Source organism: Myxocyprinus asiaticus, chromosome 10, assembly GCF_019703515.2.
Source record: "Myxocyprinus asiaticus isolate MX2 ecotype Aquarium Trade chromosome 10, UBuf_Myxa_2, whole genome shotgun sequence".
Lineage (NCBI taxonomy): Eukaryota > Metazoa > Chordata > Actinopteri > Cypriniformes > Catostomidae > Myxocyprinus > Myxocyprinus asiaticus.
In genome coordinates, this window is record NC_059353.1 from 50960746 (window position 1) to 50978906 (window position 18161).

The following is an 18161-nucleotide window of genomic DNA, read 5'->3' on the forward strand; positions in this document are numbered from 1 at the left end:
TCACATGGGGAAGATGTCACAAGGGCTCTGCCTCAATAATTATACAACTGTAAGCCAAAAGTCCAATTACACAGTTGCTTGTTTTCTCTAGCAGTGGTTTTGAATATTGGTTTAAGCATAAATCTGCACTTTTGTAAAGTACAATTGAGTAAAGAAGTTGAACAAGTTTAACAACACTAATCAACCTAATGGTGATTTCACACAAATCACAACTATCAGCCAGCTGCAACAAAACAACAACAACAACAGTCATAACAAATATTATCTTTCTACATACTGTAATTTCCCTTGTTTTGACCAAACATACATATTTATTCAAGCACAAGGGCTTATGGGTATCCCACACAGCTGCAAATTTGTACTTGATAATTTTGAGTTAGTAGTACTCGTAGCCAAAGTTTAAATAACGTATATATTTGGGTTACGATTCCAAAATTTCAAGTACTGTTTAATTATGACCACTTAAATGTTTTTATAGGGTTTATAGAGTACTTGATTAAAACTAGCAAGAAGAGTAAAAACTTGCACTTAAGCTGAGTAAACTATTTGTTTATAAATACTATTAGTATTTACAGTAAATCGAGATATACACAAGTATATCATTTACAATTTCTGTTTGGAATTTTTCAATGTTATCTTTAACATATTTGTCGCTTCATAATTTTTTGGTGTTTTATAAATTGTACCTTTTTTTTTTATTTGACTGTAAACCCTATAATTTGCCCCATATAGTGTGACAACATGCCCCAACTATAACTTTACTCTTGTTTTTTTTTTTTTCTGGATAACAATGGTGCAACAGCTTTGTTGTAGTTACATAAAGTCTACATAAATCGACTTTCTATATTTCTATATTTACTTGAGTAAAATGTCAGCTTATCCTTGTATAGTATTAGACAACAAGTGTTTACCTTTCATTCCCTTACAGCAAGAACTTTCTCATCTTCAATCTACCTGCGTCTCTCGAGGGGCGGGGCCGCGCGCGCTGACTCCGCCCACTGTTGACTCCTCCCACTGCAGCGCGAAACTTTGTTGAGTTGCAGCTGCAGCAGATCACTGACAGCAGAGGAATCGCACTGACGCTTCACTATGGCTCTGAGGCGCGCGTTTGTGATCAGTATATGGATTATTACAGTGATATGGACCGCCGCGCGCGTGGACGCGAGGAAAGCGGACGAGTTCTTCAGCGGGAGCGTTTACCGCGCGAGATGCGCGTCGCGTTGTCTCAGCTTGCACATCACGCGCATTTCTGCTGTTTTCAAACAATTCCAGGTATGACAATTAATTATATCAGCGGTAATATTCGCAATATGCAGATTCTTACATTTAGAAACATTGTTTACATTTGTTTACATCCATGCTTTCTATAATAATTGTTATTATGAGTTTTTAATGACCAATACAGATATCTAGAGAGCAGGGTGGCTGATAAAATGTGTAAAATAAATAAATAAAACTTAAATTATTACCTGTTTTACACAACATTAGCTCAGAATTCACAGAAACATTGCTTATTATCTATTGACTCGGTAGATTTAGGAAATATAATATAATATAATTTTTTGGGCAAGTGGACATTAATCGGCCAATCAAAAAAAGTCAAAATAAATAAATACATCTTTTTTGCATTGTGACGTTATTTTCATGACAATTAAGCACATTGCGCCTCCAAATTCTTATTACTTTAGTACAGGATTTTTTTTAAATATTTTTTTATTTATTTTTTTTTTTTACAGAAAAATTACTGGAATACCTCCGCAGAGTATTCATCTTAAATCATGACATTTCTAACCAACAATTTTTTTTGCAATGTTGTAATACAGGTTAATGTTTGCCCTGCTGTGATTTAATTATAATTGCTTTAAAAGCAGTACAACAAATATTACCATGATGTATAAACACCACTCTTTGTTTAGACATATAGACTATTGATGTTTATACATCATGGTGATATTTTTAATATTGATTTTAATATTTTAAATTTCTGTAATAATGCAAAACAATATATATATATTGTTTTGCATTATTACAGAAATTTAATTAGGCAGTAAAATGTGGCTTATTGTCACAATGCGAAACAAATCTTTTTATTTTGTAGTGAAATATCAGCCAGACATGTTCTTAACAGGTTTCACGAGATTCAGCCCTAATCTTAATCTTTTTGTTTGTTAGTGCATTCAGTTTATTTGATATATAGACTACCTGATCTTTAAATGTAGTATTTACCTGAAGGCATTAATCAGGACTTTGTCGCATTTTGGCTGATTTTCATGGTGCACTATAACTACAAAATAAAATACAAAATTTGTGCCGCTCTATATTCTTTTCCCAAGACCTCATCGTAAGACTCCTGTCCTTCTAAAATTTCCTCGCATTGTGTTTTACTGCTGGCATCTGAAGGGACACGAATGCATTCAAGGTGAATGCATGCACTGAAGCATGCTGTTAATGCATGGAACTTGCCTTGCAGTTCCACCCGTATGCCAAGTAGAAATGCGTTTATGCCCGTTTATATGTACTTAAAAGAAGTGTAAAGCCATTTGGTGTGGATAAAGTGGAATTACATCCGTTAACAATTTGCTGAAACCTCTAAACATTGAAAAGGGAATTATGAAAAATGCTCTTGAAACATCTCTTTGATTCTCCTTAGCTTTTGTCTCGAGAGGAAGTGCCATGACAGACTGAGTTTGATAAAGGGCTGGTTAGACGGGCCGGGAAGCTCCAGGAATAGAAAGCGGTTGTTGTTGGTGCTCCATAAAGACTGTCCAGACACAGTGTGTGTGTGTGTGTGTGTGTGTGTGTGTGTGTGTGTGTGTGTTCACAGTTCTTTCATGTGAAAATGGGGGGGTCTGGTCAGCTGCAAAAACATGCAGTCCACCTCTAAACTGGCCTGGTGACCAAATGCCAGTGTCACACTCTTCAAAGACCCTTTGCCCTTTCGGAAGCTCCACTTGTGCAGTCGCCACCTTCCAGCTTCCTCTAGGAATATTTGAGGGATTTATAAAATAAGTAGTTCTAAATAAGTCCCCTTTTGCTTACAAATGAAATAAATTCTCTCCAAGCTAAATGCTTAATTTAATAACCTATTACATTTTGCAAATAAATATATATATATACTGTATATACACAGTGTTGGGTGTAATCGAATTGAAAGTAATTAGTTACTGTAATCTAATTACTTTAAGTAAAAAATGTAGTGTAATGAAATACATTTTAAATACTTGTAATCTGATTACAATTACTGACTTTCAATTAATTTAATTAATTTTAAGTACATTATAGGGTTATGCTTGTTTTCTAATATATTATTGATGTAGAATACATGAATTATTGCCCCGTAATGAGTTATTGTGAAGGAGAAATGTGAGGTGCTGAGTGTATGACTTGTGTGTAACAATGAACAAGAAACATAGACATTATTTTGAATTTGTTGAGCGGGAAAGAGTTTTAGAAAGTAACTTGAGTAAAGTAACTAGTAATGTGATTACTTTTTATTTTTAGTAATTAGTAAAGTAATCTGATTACAATTTTTTTAGAGAAATAATTTGTAATTTATAGTGGATTATTATTTTTAAGTAACTTACCCAACAGTATATATATATATATATATATATATATATATATATATATATATATATATATATATAATTAAATTTTGTGCTCATAACGTTATTATGTTGAGAGAAAAATTATTATATTATAAATATTATGTTTCACTTATAGGGCTGGGTATTGATACAGATTTCCCGATTTGATTCCGTTTCACAAGCTCTCGATTCGATATCGATTCATATGGGTATATATTTAATATAAATAAATTCTCTCCCTGATAATGCCGTTAATTATACAGGGCACCTTTTAACTAGGTACATATGAAAATATTGATTTTACTAATTATATTTTATTCCTTTTTTAACATTTTGGTCACATTTTAGCTATTTAAAAATGAAAAAATCAATGTATTTTGTCAATAAATATGATATTATATTTCATATATTATATTATATTTTGTGACATGTTTATTGTTTAATTGCATAATTTGTACTATTTACAGGCAGGGTCCGATATTAACACCAAAGCGCCAAATCTACAGTGTGAGATCAGATATAAAGCGCTACCAGTAGACCGATTACGAAAACAAATGACTCTTTTGAACCGGTTCTTTTAAATCTACAGCGCAAGAACTGAACATACAATTGTATAATCGCATTCCCAAACAAATGACTCTTTTGAACTGGTTCAGTGCAAGAACTTCCAAACATATGACTCTTTTGAACCGGTTCTTTTAAATCTACAGTGCAAGAACTTCCAAACAAATGACTCTTTTTGAACTGGTTCTTTTAAATCTACAGCGCAAGAACTGAACTTACGATAGTATAATGGCATTCCCAAACAAATGACTCTTTTGAACCGGTTCTTTTAAATCTACAGCGGAAGAACTGAACATACAATAGTGTAATCGCATTCCCAAACAAATGACTCTTTTGAACTGGTTCTTTTAAATCTACAGTGCAAGAACTTAACATACGATAGTGTAATCGCATTCCCAAACAAATGACTCTTTTGAACAGGTTCTTTTAAATCTACAGCGCAAGAACTGAACATACAATTGTATAATCGCATTACCAAACAAATGACTCTTTTGAACCGGTTCTTTTAAATCTACAGCGCAAGAACTGAACATACGATAGTGTAATCGCATTACCAAACAAATGACTCTTTTGAACCGGTTCTTTTCAATCTACAGCGCAAGAACTGAACATACGATAGTATAATCGCATTCCCAAACAAATGACTCTTTTGAACAGGTTCTTTTAAATCTACAGTGCAAGAACTTAACATACGATAGTGTAATGGCATTCCCAAACAAATGACTCTTTTGAACCGGTTCTTTTAAATCTACAGCGCAAGAACTGAACATACAATAGTGTAATCGCATTCCCAAACAAATGACTCTTTTGAACCGGTTCTTTTAAATCTACAGTGCAAACCTTAACATACGATAGTGTAATTGCATTCCCAAACAAATGACTCTTTTGAACCGGTTCTTTTAAATCTACAGTGCAAGAACTGATCATACGATAGTGTAATCGCATTCCCAAATAAATGACTCTTTGGAACCGGTTCTTTTAAATCTACAGTGCAAGAACTGAACATACGATAGTGTAATCGCATTCCCAAACAAATGACTCTTTTGAACCGGTTCAGTGCAAGAACTTCCAAACATATGACTCTTTTGAACCGGTTCTTTTAAATCTACAGTGCAAGAACTTAACATATGAAAGTGTAATCGCATTCCCAAACAAGTGACTCTTTTGAACCGGTTCTTTTAAATCCACAGTCCAAACAAATGACTCTTTTGAGGCTGTTCTTTTTAGTGAATAAAAAGAATTATGAATCATTTGGAGCTGTCTAAATTAATTCACTCACTCCAATAAACCAAGACCTGTTACTGTGTTATGTGTACTTATGGCTCACGAGACTCTCTCATTCATATGACAACATGTAGTTTAAAATACAAATTTAGTTTTTGTGAATAATCTGAAAAATAATTCTAAATGGACTATCTGGCAATTAAATATTTCATAAATAATAAAACAATACTAATATATAATTACATTTATTTATCACACATTATACATATACAGTGAAATTCTTTTTGTTCACATATCCCAGCTAAGCTTGGGTCAGAGTGCAGGGTCAGCCATGATACAGCACCCCTGGAGCAGATAGGGTCAAGGGCCCAACAGTGGCATCTTGGTGGTGCTGGGGCTTGAACCCCCGACCTTCTGATCAGTAACCCAGAGCCTTAACCGCTGAGCCACCACTGCCTATATATATATAAACAGTTCACTTTAAAACATGCTTACACCATTGTTTATTTGTCTCTCATGTTTGTAAAATCCACTTGTAAATGCAAAAATAAATAAATAAATAAAATAAATAAAAATTGGCCGGTGGAAATTTGACTGGCTGGTACATTTTTTCATCTACCAGCCACATTGGCTGGTGGGCTAAAAAGTTAAATCCGGACTCTGTTTGCAGGTATTTACATTGATTGATTTAGCATAAACATATGATTAAAAACCGGTACTGTCTCTTTAAGGAAATTCATCATTTCTGTAAACTGCGTCTTTAAATTAGCGCATGTTAAAGGGATAGTTCACCCAAAAATTAAACTTCTCATTATTCACTTGCCCTGATGCCATCCCAGATGTGTTTGCCTGTCTTCAGCAGAACACAAATGAGGATTTTTAGATGAAGATAAAGCTCTGTCAGGTCCTTATAATGGAAGTACACGGGTGCCAGCACTTTGACGGTCCAAAAGTCATATTTAGGCAGCATAAAAGTAATCCACACGACTCCAGTCGATCACTGAATGTCTCCTGAAGCGAATCGATAGGTTTATGTAAAAAACAAGTCGATAATTAAGAAGGTATTAACTTTTAAAAGCAGTTGACGCGAAGTGTGACGTAAGTGCGTCGGTGAATTCACGCGAGAGTTCGGTCACTGCAAACAGCGGCGGAGCCCTGGACGGAAGCAACGATTTAAAGATAAAAACGGTTTATTATCGACTTGTTTCTTACATAAACCTATCTATTTGCTTCAGAAGACATTCAGTGATCCACATGACTCCAGGTTTTGCAAATTTGGTTGCAAATGCGAGTGACTTCCTCTCATTGTAGTCAGAGGCGCAAAAACCATATATGCAAGGTATGTAATGCATAGGGGCGCCATGTAAAGGGGGGTGCCAGCGGCTCACTAAAGGTGGTGCAATTGGCCTCCTCGACCCCTCCAACATCACCACCCCCCCCCTCCCCCCGCTCAAAGCTTATAATGGATGACACTCCCCTCCCCTCGCTTGACAGATACATGGGGCACAAAATTTCGGAAATGTGTAGTTGCGCTCCTGATTGTAGTGGAGGGTTGCGCATAGAGTAACAAATCTTGGGATTTAAAAATCAATATTGAGATCATGCTGGATAACATGGATCATTGGGTTTTGCACACATTTTTGGAGTCCATGCCAGCACGCACCAAATAATGAGACATGAGATAATATGATCTAATATGGTATTTTTTTTTGTATTAAATTCTCATGGAAATGGAAGTGTTTTCAGGCTTTTGGACGCCATTGTATTCGGTCGTGCATGTTTAGCCAAGTCGCTTCTTACACTTTAAACTTAAAGTATATGTCCCAAATAATCATTTGTCAAGACAGGTCATCAAAACACATAGTTTAATGTCCATTGAAATGGGATAAGACATCTTTTTGGACTTTTTATTTTCCTGTTAAACATCTTAATAGCAGAGTATTTATGGCTGTTCAGGTATTGGTAATCTCCCCCGTCCCATAACAGACCAGGGGAACACCCAACTGTAAATTCTACGTCTGCGACTGTGCACTGAAAGGGCGACTGTGTTAGCTTGGAAAGCATCTGCTGTATGTGGAATTATTTATGTGTGAATGTATTAAGCCAAAGGTGTGTCAGAGAGGTCCTGTTTGCCCGTTTGACATCGTAAAAATTATAACGTTTTAAATTAAGCTCCATTTGGCTCTTAACGTTAATGTGCTGAGCCTGAGGGACGTGTGCTCTAATCCAAAGGAAAGACAAACATTGGAAAGTACTTTTGCCATGTCCCCTTGTCATGGGCCTTTAATATGAAATAACTTGGAATCAAACCGCAGCAGCAGCTCGTATGTGTGCAGTTTTTCATTAGTTGCAGAACGACGACAGACATGAATGGAGTCTTGTGCTGATACATACACACATACTCAGATACTCACCACAATCAAATCAACATCTGCTCTCACTAACGTCTTCAGCTACATCTTTTCTTCTTTTTATATGTATGTTTCCACCAATCAGTCAATGCACTCATTCATAAAGTCAGTTGATATTCGGAAAGGGCACAGAAACTCCACTAATCAGAAGTGACAGCAATGACTGATCATGAAAACACAATAATAGCTTGACTTTTCAGAAAAGGCCGTAGTCGTTAGTAGGATGGGGTCAAGTGCTGGCGAAAGAGATGTGTCTTTTAGATGTTTCTTGAAAGTAATTAGAGAATCAGCTGCTCGGGAAAAGTTCAGAAGGTCATTCCAACATCGAGTAACGGTGGAAATGAAAGTCAGAGCCATTTTGTGCCTCTGTGAGATTGCACCACAAGGCGGCGTTCAACCACCTATCGCAAGCATCTGGAGGGCACGTAGACTTGAAGTAGCAACTTTAGATAGGGCGACACGGAACCAATGGCTGTTCTGTAAGCGAGCATCAATGCCTTAAACTTGACACGAGCAACCATTGGCATCCAGTGCAGTTTGATTAAGAGAGGCGTGACATGCACTTTCTTGGGCTCGTTAAAAACCAAATGTGCCGCAGCATTTTGGATCAATTGCAGAGGTTTGACTGCACCTATAGGAAGTCCTGCCAGAAGAGCATTGCAGTAGTCCAGTCTAGATATGACAAGAGCTTGAACAGGAAGTTGTGGACATGCTCGGACAGGAAAAGCCTGATCTTCCTAATGTTGTACATTGCAAATCTGAGCTGCGTCTGCAAATTAATCTAATGAGTCGGTTCTTTTGAATCTACTGCTTCAAACACACAGCGCGTCCAGTGTGTCCGATTCCTAAACTAATCACTCTTATGAGCCGGTTCTATTGAATCTACTGTGGAAACATACAGCGCGGCGACCTGTGTAGTCTGATTTCTGAACGAATGACTCTTAGGAATCGGTTCTTTTGAATCTGCAGGGTGAAACACACAGTGTGACCAGTGTAGTCCGATTTATGAATGACTCTTATGAACTGGTTCTTTTGAATCTACTGTGTGAAACACACAGCTTGACCAGTGTAGTCCGATTTCTGAATGAATGACTCCTATGAACCGGTTCTTTTGAATCAACAGCCTGAAACACACAGCGTGACCAGTGTAGTCTGATTTCTGAACGAATGACTCCTATGAACCGGTTCTTTTGAATCTACTGTGTGAAACACACAGCGTGACCAGTGTAGTCCAATTCCTGAACGAATGACTCTTTTGAACTGGTTCTTTTGAATCTACAGCATGAAACACACAGCTTGACCAGTGTAGTCTGATTTCTGAATGAATGACTCTTATGAACTGTTCATGAAACACAGAGTGTGACCAGTGTAGTCCAATTCCTGAATGAATGACTCTTATGAACTGGTTCTTTTGAATCTACAGCGTGAAACACACAGCTTGACCAGTGTAGTCTGATTTCTGAATGAATGACTCTTATGAACTGGTTCTTTTGAATCTACAGCGTGAAACACACAGCTTGACCAGTGTAGTCTGATTTCTGAATGAATGACTCTTATGAACTGGTTCTTTTGAATCTTCAGTGTGAAACACACAGCTTGACCAGTGTAGTCTGATTTCTGAATGAATGACTCTTATGAACTGGTTCTTTTGAATCTACTGTGTGAAACACAGCTTGACCAGTGTAGTCCGATTCCTGAACGAACGACTCCTATGAACTGGTTCTTTTGAATCTACAGTGTGAAACACACAGCGTGACCAGTGTAGTCTGATTTCTGAATGAATGACTCTTATGAACTGTTCATGAAACACACAGTGTGACCAGTGTAGTCCAGTTCCTGAATGAATGACTCTTATGAACTGGTTCTTTTGAATCTACAGCGTGAAACACACAGCTTGACTAGTGTAGTCCGATTTCTGAACGAATGAATCTTATGAACTGGTTCTTTTGAATCTACAGCGTGAAACACACTGCTTGACCAGTGTAGTCTGATTTCTGAATGAATGACTCTTATGAACCGGTTCTTTTGAATCAACAGCCTGAAACACACAGCGTGACCAGTGTAGTCTGATTTCTGAACGAATGACTCTTATGAACTGGTTCTTTTGAATCAACAGCGTGAAACACACAGCGTGACCAGTGTAGTCTGATTTCTGAACGAATGACTCCTATGAACCGGTCCTTTTGAATCTACAGCGTGGAACACACAATGTGACCAGTGTAGTCCGATTCCTGAACGAATGACTCCTGTGAACCGGTTCTTTTGAATCTACTGTGTGAAACACACAGCTTGACCAGTGTAGTCTGATTTCTGAACGAATGACTCTTATGAACTGGTTCTTTTGAATCAACAGCGTGAAACACACAGCATGACCAGTGTAGTCTGATTTCTGAACGAATGACTCCTGTGAACCGGTTCTTTTGAATCTACAGTGTGAAACACACAGCTTGACCAGTGTAGTCTGATTTCTGAACAAATGACTCCTGTGAACTGGTTCTTTTGAATCAACAGCGTGAAACACACAGCTTGACCAGTGTAGTCCGATTCCCCAACACATTATTTGTTATATCTGCTCTTTTGAAATCTAAAATTATCTAATAGTTTGGCAACAGACTGCTGAGGGCAGTAAATGCAATAAAAAAATTAAAAAAAAAACAATCCAAAAATATTTCTTCCTCAAAAGTAAGAATCGCTAATGAAACTGTTAAGGAATCGTTCAATAAAAGAGCCTATATTTTGAGATGTGCAGTTATACTTCTTTTTTTTTTTTTTTTTTTTAATTCCTAACGATTCCCATCCACAGTGATAGAGTTACCTTCAAATGTCTGTGCAAATTAAACCAGAACTTGCTTTATCACCCCCTTGTCCAGAGTACTAGATCTGACAACCCTACCTAGTATGCTTTCTTATTTGTGGTCCGATTATGCATGCGCTGAAGGAGATACGGATGAGCTGTTAGTGTGTTGGGTGAGTCCTGGTGAACTTATCTTAACTACTGAGCAATCACAACTCTTTAAACAACACAAGAGTCTATTTGCCCATGACCGTGTCTGCTGTAATCCATCTCGTTATTTCCATCGACCATGACATTTTACAGCTGCTCTATCTGTGGAATGTGGCGGCTCGATGTTTTGCACCTTATGAAACCCTGATAAGGAGTTCATAGATTGCTCATTTACCAGCCAAATGTTCTAATCTGGACAAAAACATCTTGTATTCAATAGCTTTTGTTGTTCTTTTGTTTTGATTGATATAAAAATACATAAACATGTAAAAGTATCTGCTATGACAATTATGGATGACACACTTCTTTACTCAAGTGATGTCTTGTTAATGAAATGAGAGATGTATGGAACAGTTTTACCCAAAAAAGGAGATAAACTCAAAACGTGTCATGGTTTTTGGAGCGTTTGTGGAGCAGTCCTGTGTGCCCCAAAGCAGCACTCAGATTAAAGCATGTGAAAAAACAGAAAGAATAGATGAAAGTACTGGCTCAATCTCTCTGTGATGTCCAGGCGATGGTTTCCTCCAACATAATAATTTGTACGAGATGGCGAAATCTTAGTTTAGGAAATGGTATGATTTTTTTATTCCCGTAGAGACCAACCGATTAACAAACAGAATGTTACACAACAGTTATTTTCCTGTTAAAATCAAGGTTGGGTTTAACATTGTTAATAACATTGTTTGTTGACAACAGATGTCGTTCGATTTTGAACAAGCCAACATGATTTCTTACGATTTCGCCAACTTGTACTGTAATTACGGCTTGTCGGGAGGCCGGGTTGGTGTCTTCTGAAACTTATGGACCAAACAAAAGACCATTTGCAAGGCTACAACAGCTAACAGACGGTCTAAGTATGGCTTCCCCCAAACTAACACCCCCTAACACCAACATACCTGCATTCCTGCACCGCACAATGACACACCTGTCGTTAAAACTAACATGAATGGCCATGATGTAACAGAGCTTTTAGGAAAATGTTGAGCTAAATATATTAACCCTGTAAAGCCTGACACATGAAAGAATTGTCAGAAAATGCCAATTTAAACTGTTTTTAGTACCATTAGACAAACAATATTTTTTTTATGTATCATATTTGATGCATTAGGCTTTAAAGGTCATTATCCTCCTGAGGCAATTCATTTTTTATTTAATTTTATATAGAAGATTTTCTACAGTGGTAAAACACTATATTGACATTTAAAAAAGGGAAATTGTAAAACTTTTTTCGCTGGGTCTCATGAACTTATGGTAAGATGACATTATAATAGCTTATAATGTAAAATAATGAGATCTTTATAATGACAGAGCAAAATACACAGACATATTAGTTCACACTTTCAGTATATCTTATAAAATGTATATGTCAGAATTTTAAATCTCTGTGATTTGTTTTGTGGTGTGCATGAATGTAATGTAATGATGATTGAGAGATATTCCTCAAAAGTCTGTTGTATCATATTTAATACATGGATTTCAAAGGGGATTTTCAATAAAATAATATACAAAATTTTAACCAAGCACAAGTTGCGTATATTCAGCAAATACTCATTTTAAAATATCGGTAACAATATAATCATTACTGTCACTTTTACTTTATTAAAATAAGCTGTGATTTATCCCAACATAAGAGTCACTTTTCGCACAAGCCATTTTAAATAGATCGATATAAACATTGAAACCGCTTTAATTTAACAAATGACCACTAGATGGTGCCGTAAACATGTGAAACTTACATACCATAGGTTGTTTGGCTCAACCTGTGAAAACAGGAGCTGTCAAACATTGCGTATATTTGATATGTTATAGGGTTAAAGCTCAATGTTTTTCAATCTCAATATTTATGTATTCGCTTAAAATTGTTCTTTAAAAAAAATAGCGTAAAAAGTCATTTTAATATGACAAATGTAATGCTGAGACATCCATGAACATTTATTAATGATGATAGAAATGAATCGTTGAATCATGATTCATTATTTAGAATAGATTCATTCTCATTCAGCTGATTTACGGAAATTAATTGAAATTACCAACTCTTAAGTCTCACGTCTTAATACACTCATACTCGCGAGTTTCGTGTTCGCAAGATCGTGAAAGTAGTCTAATGAGTGCGTTTACATGCACAGCAATATGCTGAAAAATATAAAAAAATCAGCTTATACTAAAAAACAACAACAAAAAAACAGACAATGTAAGAAACCTGTGTTGACAAGATTTAAAATAATCCAATTATTAATGTCAGACTTTTAACATTAAAATGTGAACAGTCATGCGCACAACAGTTGCACACATTAGATAAGCCGGTAAGATTGCTGGTAAAGGTGTTTACATGCAAAGCGAAATCGGGCTAATGGGAAAAAGTCTACATGTGATCAGTTTATGCTTGAACCGTTTATGAACGATAAAGGAAAACGTTTAAGATGTTTACAGAAGAGGTCGACCGATAGTGGATTTTGCCGATACGATAACTAAGGTGGTGGGAAAGGCTGATTAACTGATTAATCGGCCAATAGTTTTTAAAATCGATTTATAGTATGTCAAAACAAATGACAGTGGCGGGCAAAGACAGAGTCCAAAATGAATATAAATCCCTGAAGCAATTTTTTGTACAACCAAAATCCTAATAACCATAAAAATTAAGATTTGGTCCATAACGTGGGACTTTTAAGTATAAACAAGCCTGAAACACACCTGGGAATCTTATTTTAAAATTATGAAATTATGAAAAAACTGTCGGTAACTATCGACATAGATTTTTGCAGATAACTGATAGTTCCAAAAAGCAACTATCGGCACCAATTAATCGGTAAAACTGATATATCGGTCTTCCTCTATTACTGAGAAATATCAGACTGGTGCCATTGACCAATCAGAATAGAGTATTCCAGAGAGATGTGTAATATATTTAAGTATTAGACAAATTAAGCTTTTTATAGCCTATATATTCACTAGATTAAGTTCAACATGAAGTTCGAGACATGATGATATGTGCTGATGGGGCACGTTTCAATATAGGCTTAGTTGCATTTTTCATTGCATGCCCTCACTTTAATTTAGATACTTGATTAGCTAATCAAAATGTGCATTGAAGTGAGGATAAAAATATAGATGAATATTGTCATTGATGAATGATAAAGAAACATGGAGGAAAACGGAAAAATATATAGGCAACTATCAGCACCGATTAATCGGTAAAACCGATATATCGGTCTATCTCTAGTTTACATTACCTTAAACCTCGTCATCTCCCTCAGTGACTCTAAATTGTGTTAGGTTGGCAAATAAAAAGTGCATTAAAATCATTGCGAATAAATTGTTAGTTATTGTTGATAGATTGTCCAGGTGCTGGTTGAAAGAAACCCCTTAAGTTTAGAACATGCGTTTTTTTTGGGGGGGGGGTTTCTCACCTTTTTCTCCCAATTTGGAATGCCCAATTCCCAATGTGCTCTGTCCTCGTGGTGGCGTAGTGACTCGCCTCAATCCGGGTGGCGGAGGACAAATCTCAGTTGCCTCCGCGTCTGAGACCGTCAATCCACGCATCTCATCATGTGACTTGTTGAGCGCGTTACTGTGGAGACGTAGCGCATGTGGAGGCTTAACGCCATCCACCACAGCATCCACGCACAACTCGCCACGCGGCCCACCGAGAGCAAGAACCACATTATAGCGACCACGAGGAGGTTACCTTGTGTGACTCTACCCTCCCTAGCAACCGGGCCAATTTGGTTGCTTAGGAGACCTGACTGGAGTCACTCAGCACACCCTGGAATTTGAACTCGTGACTCCAGGGGTGGTAGCCAACGTCTTTACCACTGAGCTACCAAGGCCCCAACTAAGGGTTTTCTTAATTTAAGGGGTTTCTTGGCCAGTTCTAGATGTGTTGACTCAGTCGAGTACAGTTGTTCTGGCAGCGTGATTCAACCAAAGATGTCACAACAAGCCAAACACATTGTAAATCTGTGAGCTTTAAAAACTGAAGGCTTCAAGTGTCCAGGAATACCACTCGCTCTTAACTCTAAATCCAGGGATGTTGTGGTGACCTATAATTATCACCCCAAGGTCAGTGACACCGCAAGCGACAGCAGCTGGATCAACATCCCTGTGGAGTGTTGGAGGGATGCCGTCACAGCTCAAAATCAACCTCAAGCGAGCCGGCGTGCTAATACTGGGCTAAATGACTTTGAGTCATGATGGTACAGAGAGAGAGAGATTTATTTAAACACTTGATAGATTGCTCAACTCATGCAGTTTTGAGACAGTGATGAAAATGTGATCATGCAAGAAGATTAGTGATTACAGAAAGGCCCATTAATCAGCTGATATTTGGCTATATTTTGAGATTGTCATATGGGTTGGTTACTATGCAAGCTTGGTTGATTACTAACTATAACTATATTAACTATATGTTTTAGTTGTGTGACAGTAGCTCAGCTACCGTTACGCTGGGAAGTCCAAATCTTTTAAGTGAATTGCATCTTTCAGACAATTTGTGTGAATGAACTGTTTAAAATAAACGATTCACTTATACTTCTATTGGAAACTACTAGGGCTGGGTATCGCCAGCCACCACACGATATGATATATATTGCGATACATCACAATATCATGATTAGATTTCTGTTTTGCTTTTAATTTCAATTAATTTGTGTATATTTCTGTTATAATGTCCATATTGCTTACATACAGTATGAAATAAATGATCTTTCAGCTAATGCAGTTATTCATTATGGTGACATTTTAGCTTTTTTTTAAATTATATATAGTCAATGTATTACGTCAATAAATTTGATGTATTGAAATTGCATATATTGCATATACTAATTTGCAGGTATTTACTTAGATATGTAGAACAAGTACTAAAACGGTACTGTCTCTTTAAGACCTGTGGCAGGGACTTTGACAGTAGTGTTTGTTTGGTCGAATGGGTTTTTATGTGTAATTAGAAATGCATGGGTTTTTGTTGTTGTTTTTGATAAATAACTGACTGTAGAGAACAGAAAGGATATTAAAAGAGACATTATTCGATGACAAATGGTTTGGATCTAGTCTTTGGACTCATTACACAGAAAGAGTCAAAACTTTTACACTCAGCATGCAGTGAAAAGATCTCGGTGCTAAACTTCTTCACCACTACACCACTCAAACACCGGTGAGTGAAATAAAAACAAATTCCAGCCAGTGGATAATCACAGACATTTTTTGTAGCATATGGGAAGTGTTTACGCACATACTTTATGATTGTAGGGGATTGCAGATAGAAAGAAAGAGCGATCTTGGCATTTTAAGAATCAACATTGTGATCGTACAAATGAAGATTATGTAGAAAATCTATATTAGATCCAAACGCGTGAGAGAGGTCCAGCATGTCCACGAGAAAAACCGTGAATCCTACAGGATCAGTTTCAGTCTCTTTCGTGCCTCATAGAAGCATCTGTGAATGCACTGAAAATATCACGATATATCACAATACATGGATCTAAGTATCGCTACAATATCATGAGAAAAAGTATCATGATATATCGATATTTGATTGTAGCGACACAGCCCTAGAAACTACAATTCATTTTTGTGAGTCGGTTCCACTAGTTCAAATAAATGATTCAAATCAGATAAATGATTAAAAAGATCTTCTTTTTAGAATTGAAATATTAAGTTAATAGTTTTACAGATACAACTCGTTAAACTTTCTTTCTATAGAAGAAAATATTTTAATATTAAACAATGCAATATTATATTATTTTTAAATTATTTCATTCTGCAATCAGAACTTCATTTATTTGTTTTAACATATTTATTATTTTATTTAATATTTGTATTTAATATTATTTAATTGTATTAATTATTATTAATAATGTATTAATTTATTTTAAATAATTATTTTTACATTATTTTAATATAATTCTATTTAATATTTACTTCTATTAACTTGTAGTATAGCTTTACTATAGTTTAACTACTTAACTAAGTCATGAGTAGCTTGTAGCTTGGGAAAATAAAGTCTCAAAGTAACTTCCCCAGCACAGTACAAGTAGTATTTCAGTCAAAGACCACTTAAGATTTGATGTTTATGAAGAATTTCCTCATTTTGATGAAAAGCATCTGTATCGAGGGGTGAGTAATTATACCGGTTTGATCACGTTCCACTCTGAGGTTGCACAACAAATAATCATTATATTATTTTTATCCGTCACAAGTTAATTTTGCATGAGTTTTGCATTAAAAAGTGTTTACTGTATGTTCAACTTAAAAGAAAGAAGCCTATTTTTTATTTATTTTTTTTGCTTGGATTGAAAAAGATAAAGTAAATATTGAGTAGTAAGTAGATCAATAGATAACTAATTATGTTGGCTTGACAAAGACACACAATATTCAAACGTGCCAAGACTATTCAAACTCCAGCTGCCAAAAAAATCCATTCATCCCCAGTATCTGTCTATCTATCTATTCATTCATTCATTAGTTTCATCCATCCATCCACAGTATCCGTCCATCCATCCATCCATCCATAGTATCTATCTGTCTGTCTGTCTGTCTATCTGTCTATCTGTCTGTCTGTCTGTCATTAATTCATTAGTTCCATTAGTTCCATCCATCCATCCATCCATAGTATCTGTCTATCTGTCTGTCTGTCTGTCTGTCTGTCTGTCTGTCTGTCTGTCTGTCTGTCTGTCTGTCTGTCATTAGTTTCATTAGTTCCATCCATCCATCCATAGTATCTGTCTATCTATCTATCATTTATTCATTAGTTCCATCCATCCATCCATCCATCCATAGTATCTATCTATCTATCTATCTATCTATCTATCTATCTATCATTCATTCATTAGTTTCATTAGTTCCATCCATTCATCCATAGTATCTGTCTATCATTCATTCATTAGTTCCATCCATCCATCCATCCATAACACTATTCACTGAATTTTTTTTTTTAGGAATTAATTTAATTGTGTAAAGTTGGCATCCCATCTCAGAATGGAATCAGGATATTGGAGGGAAGGGGTTGAAAAATAAGGGCATCATCTGACAAGGACAGTTGTGTCAGAGGAGCAAGTTGTTACATTTTGATGAAAGATTATCAAGATAAAATCAAATCAAGTATAAACCGAAGTATCATGCATAATAAGGTGTTTTAATTCCCTGATTGAAGATGTGACTGAAATTAAGTCACAGTCAAGAGTTCTTCTAATATAATGTTCTAATATAGCACCATGACTCCATGAGCACATTCACACATTCTGCATGTTCCTCTCTGGAGAGCGATCTAATGTCTGAATCAGACACAGTCTGTCGCACATCAAGTGGGTACTATCTAGTGCAGAGGTGGACTGGCCATCGGGAGCACCGGGCGTTTTCCCGGTGGGCTGCTAGGTA

At 36.3% G+C, this 18161-nt stretch overlaps 1 protein-coding gene across 1 annotated transcript in view; it reads left to right on the plus strand.

Annotated features, from left to right (window-relative positions):
• Positions 1 to 1063: 1063 nt before the first annotated feature.
• LOC127446983 (anosmin-1-like) overlaps positions 1064 to 18161 on the plus strand; it is a 105289-nt gene continuing 88191 nt past the window's right edge. The window contains exon 1 of the mRNA XM_051708399.1: positions 1064 to 1272. Within this exon, the coding sequence (XP_051564359.1) occupies positions 1090 to 1272 (183 nt within the window). The 5' untranslated portion in view covers positions 1064 to 1089. The remainder of the gene's footprint in view (positions 1273 to 18161) is intronic.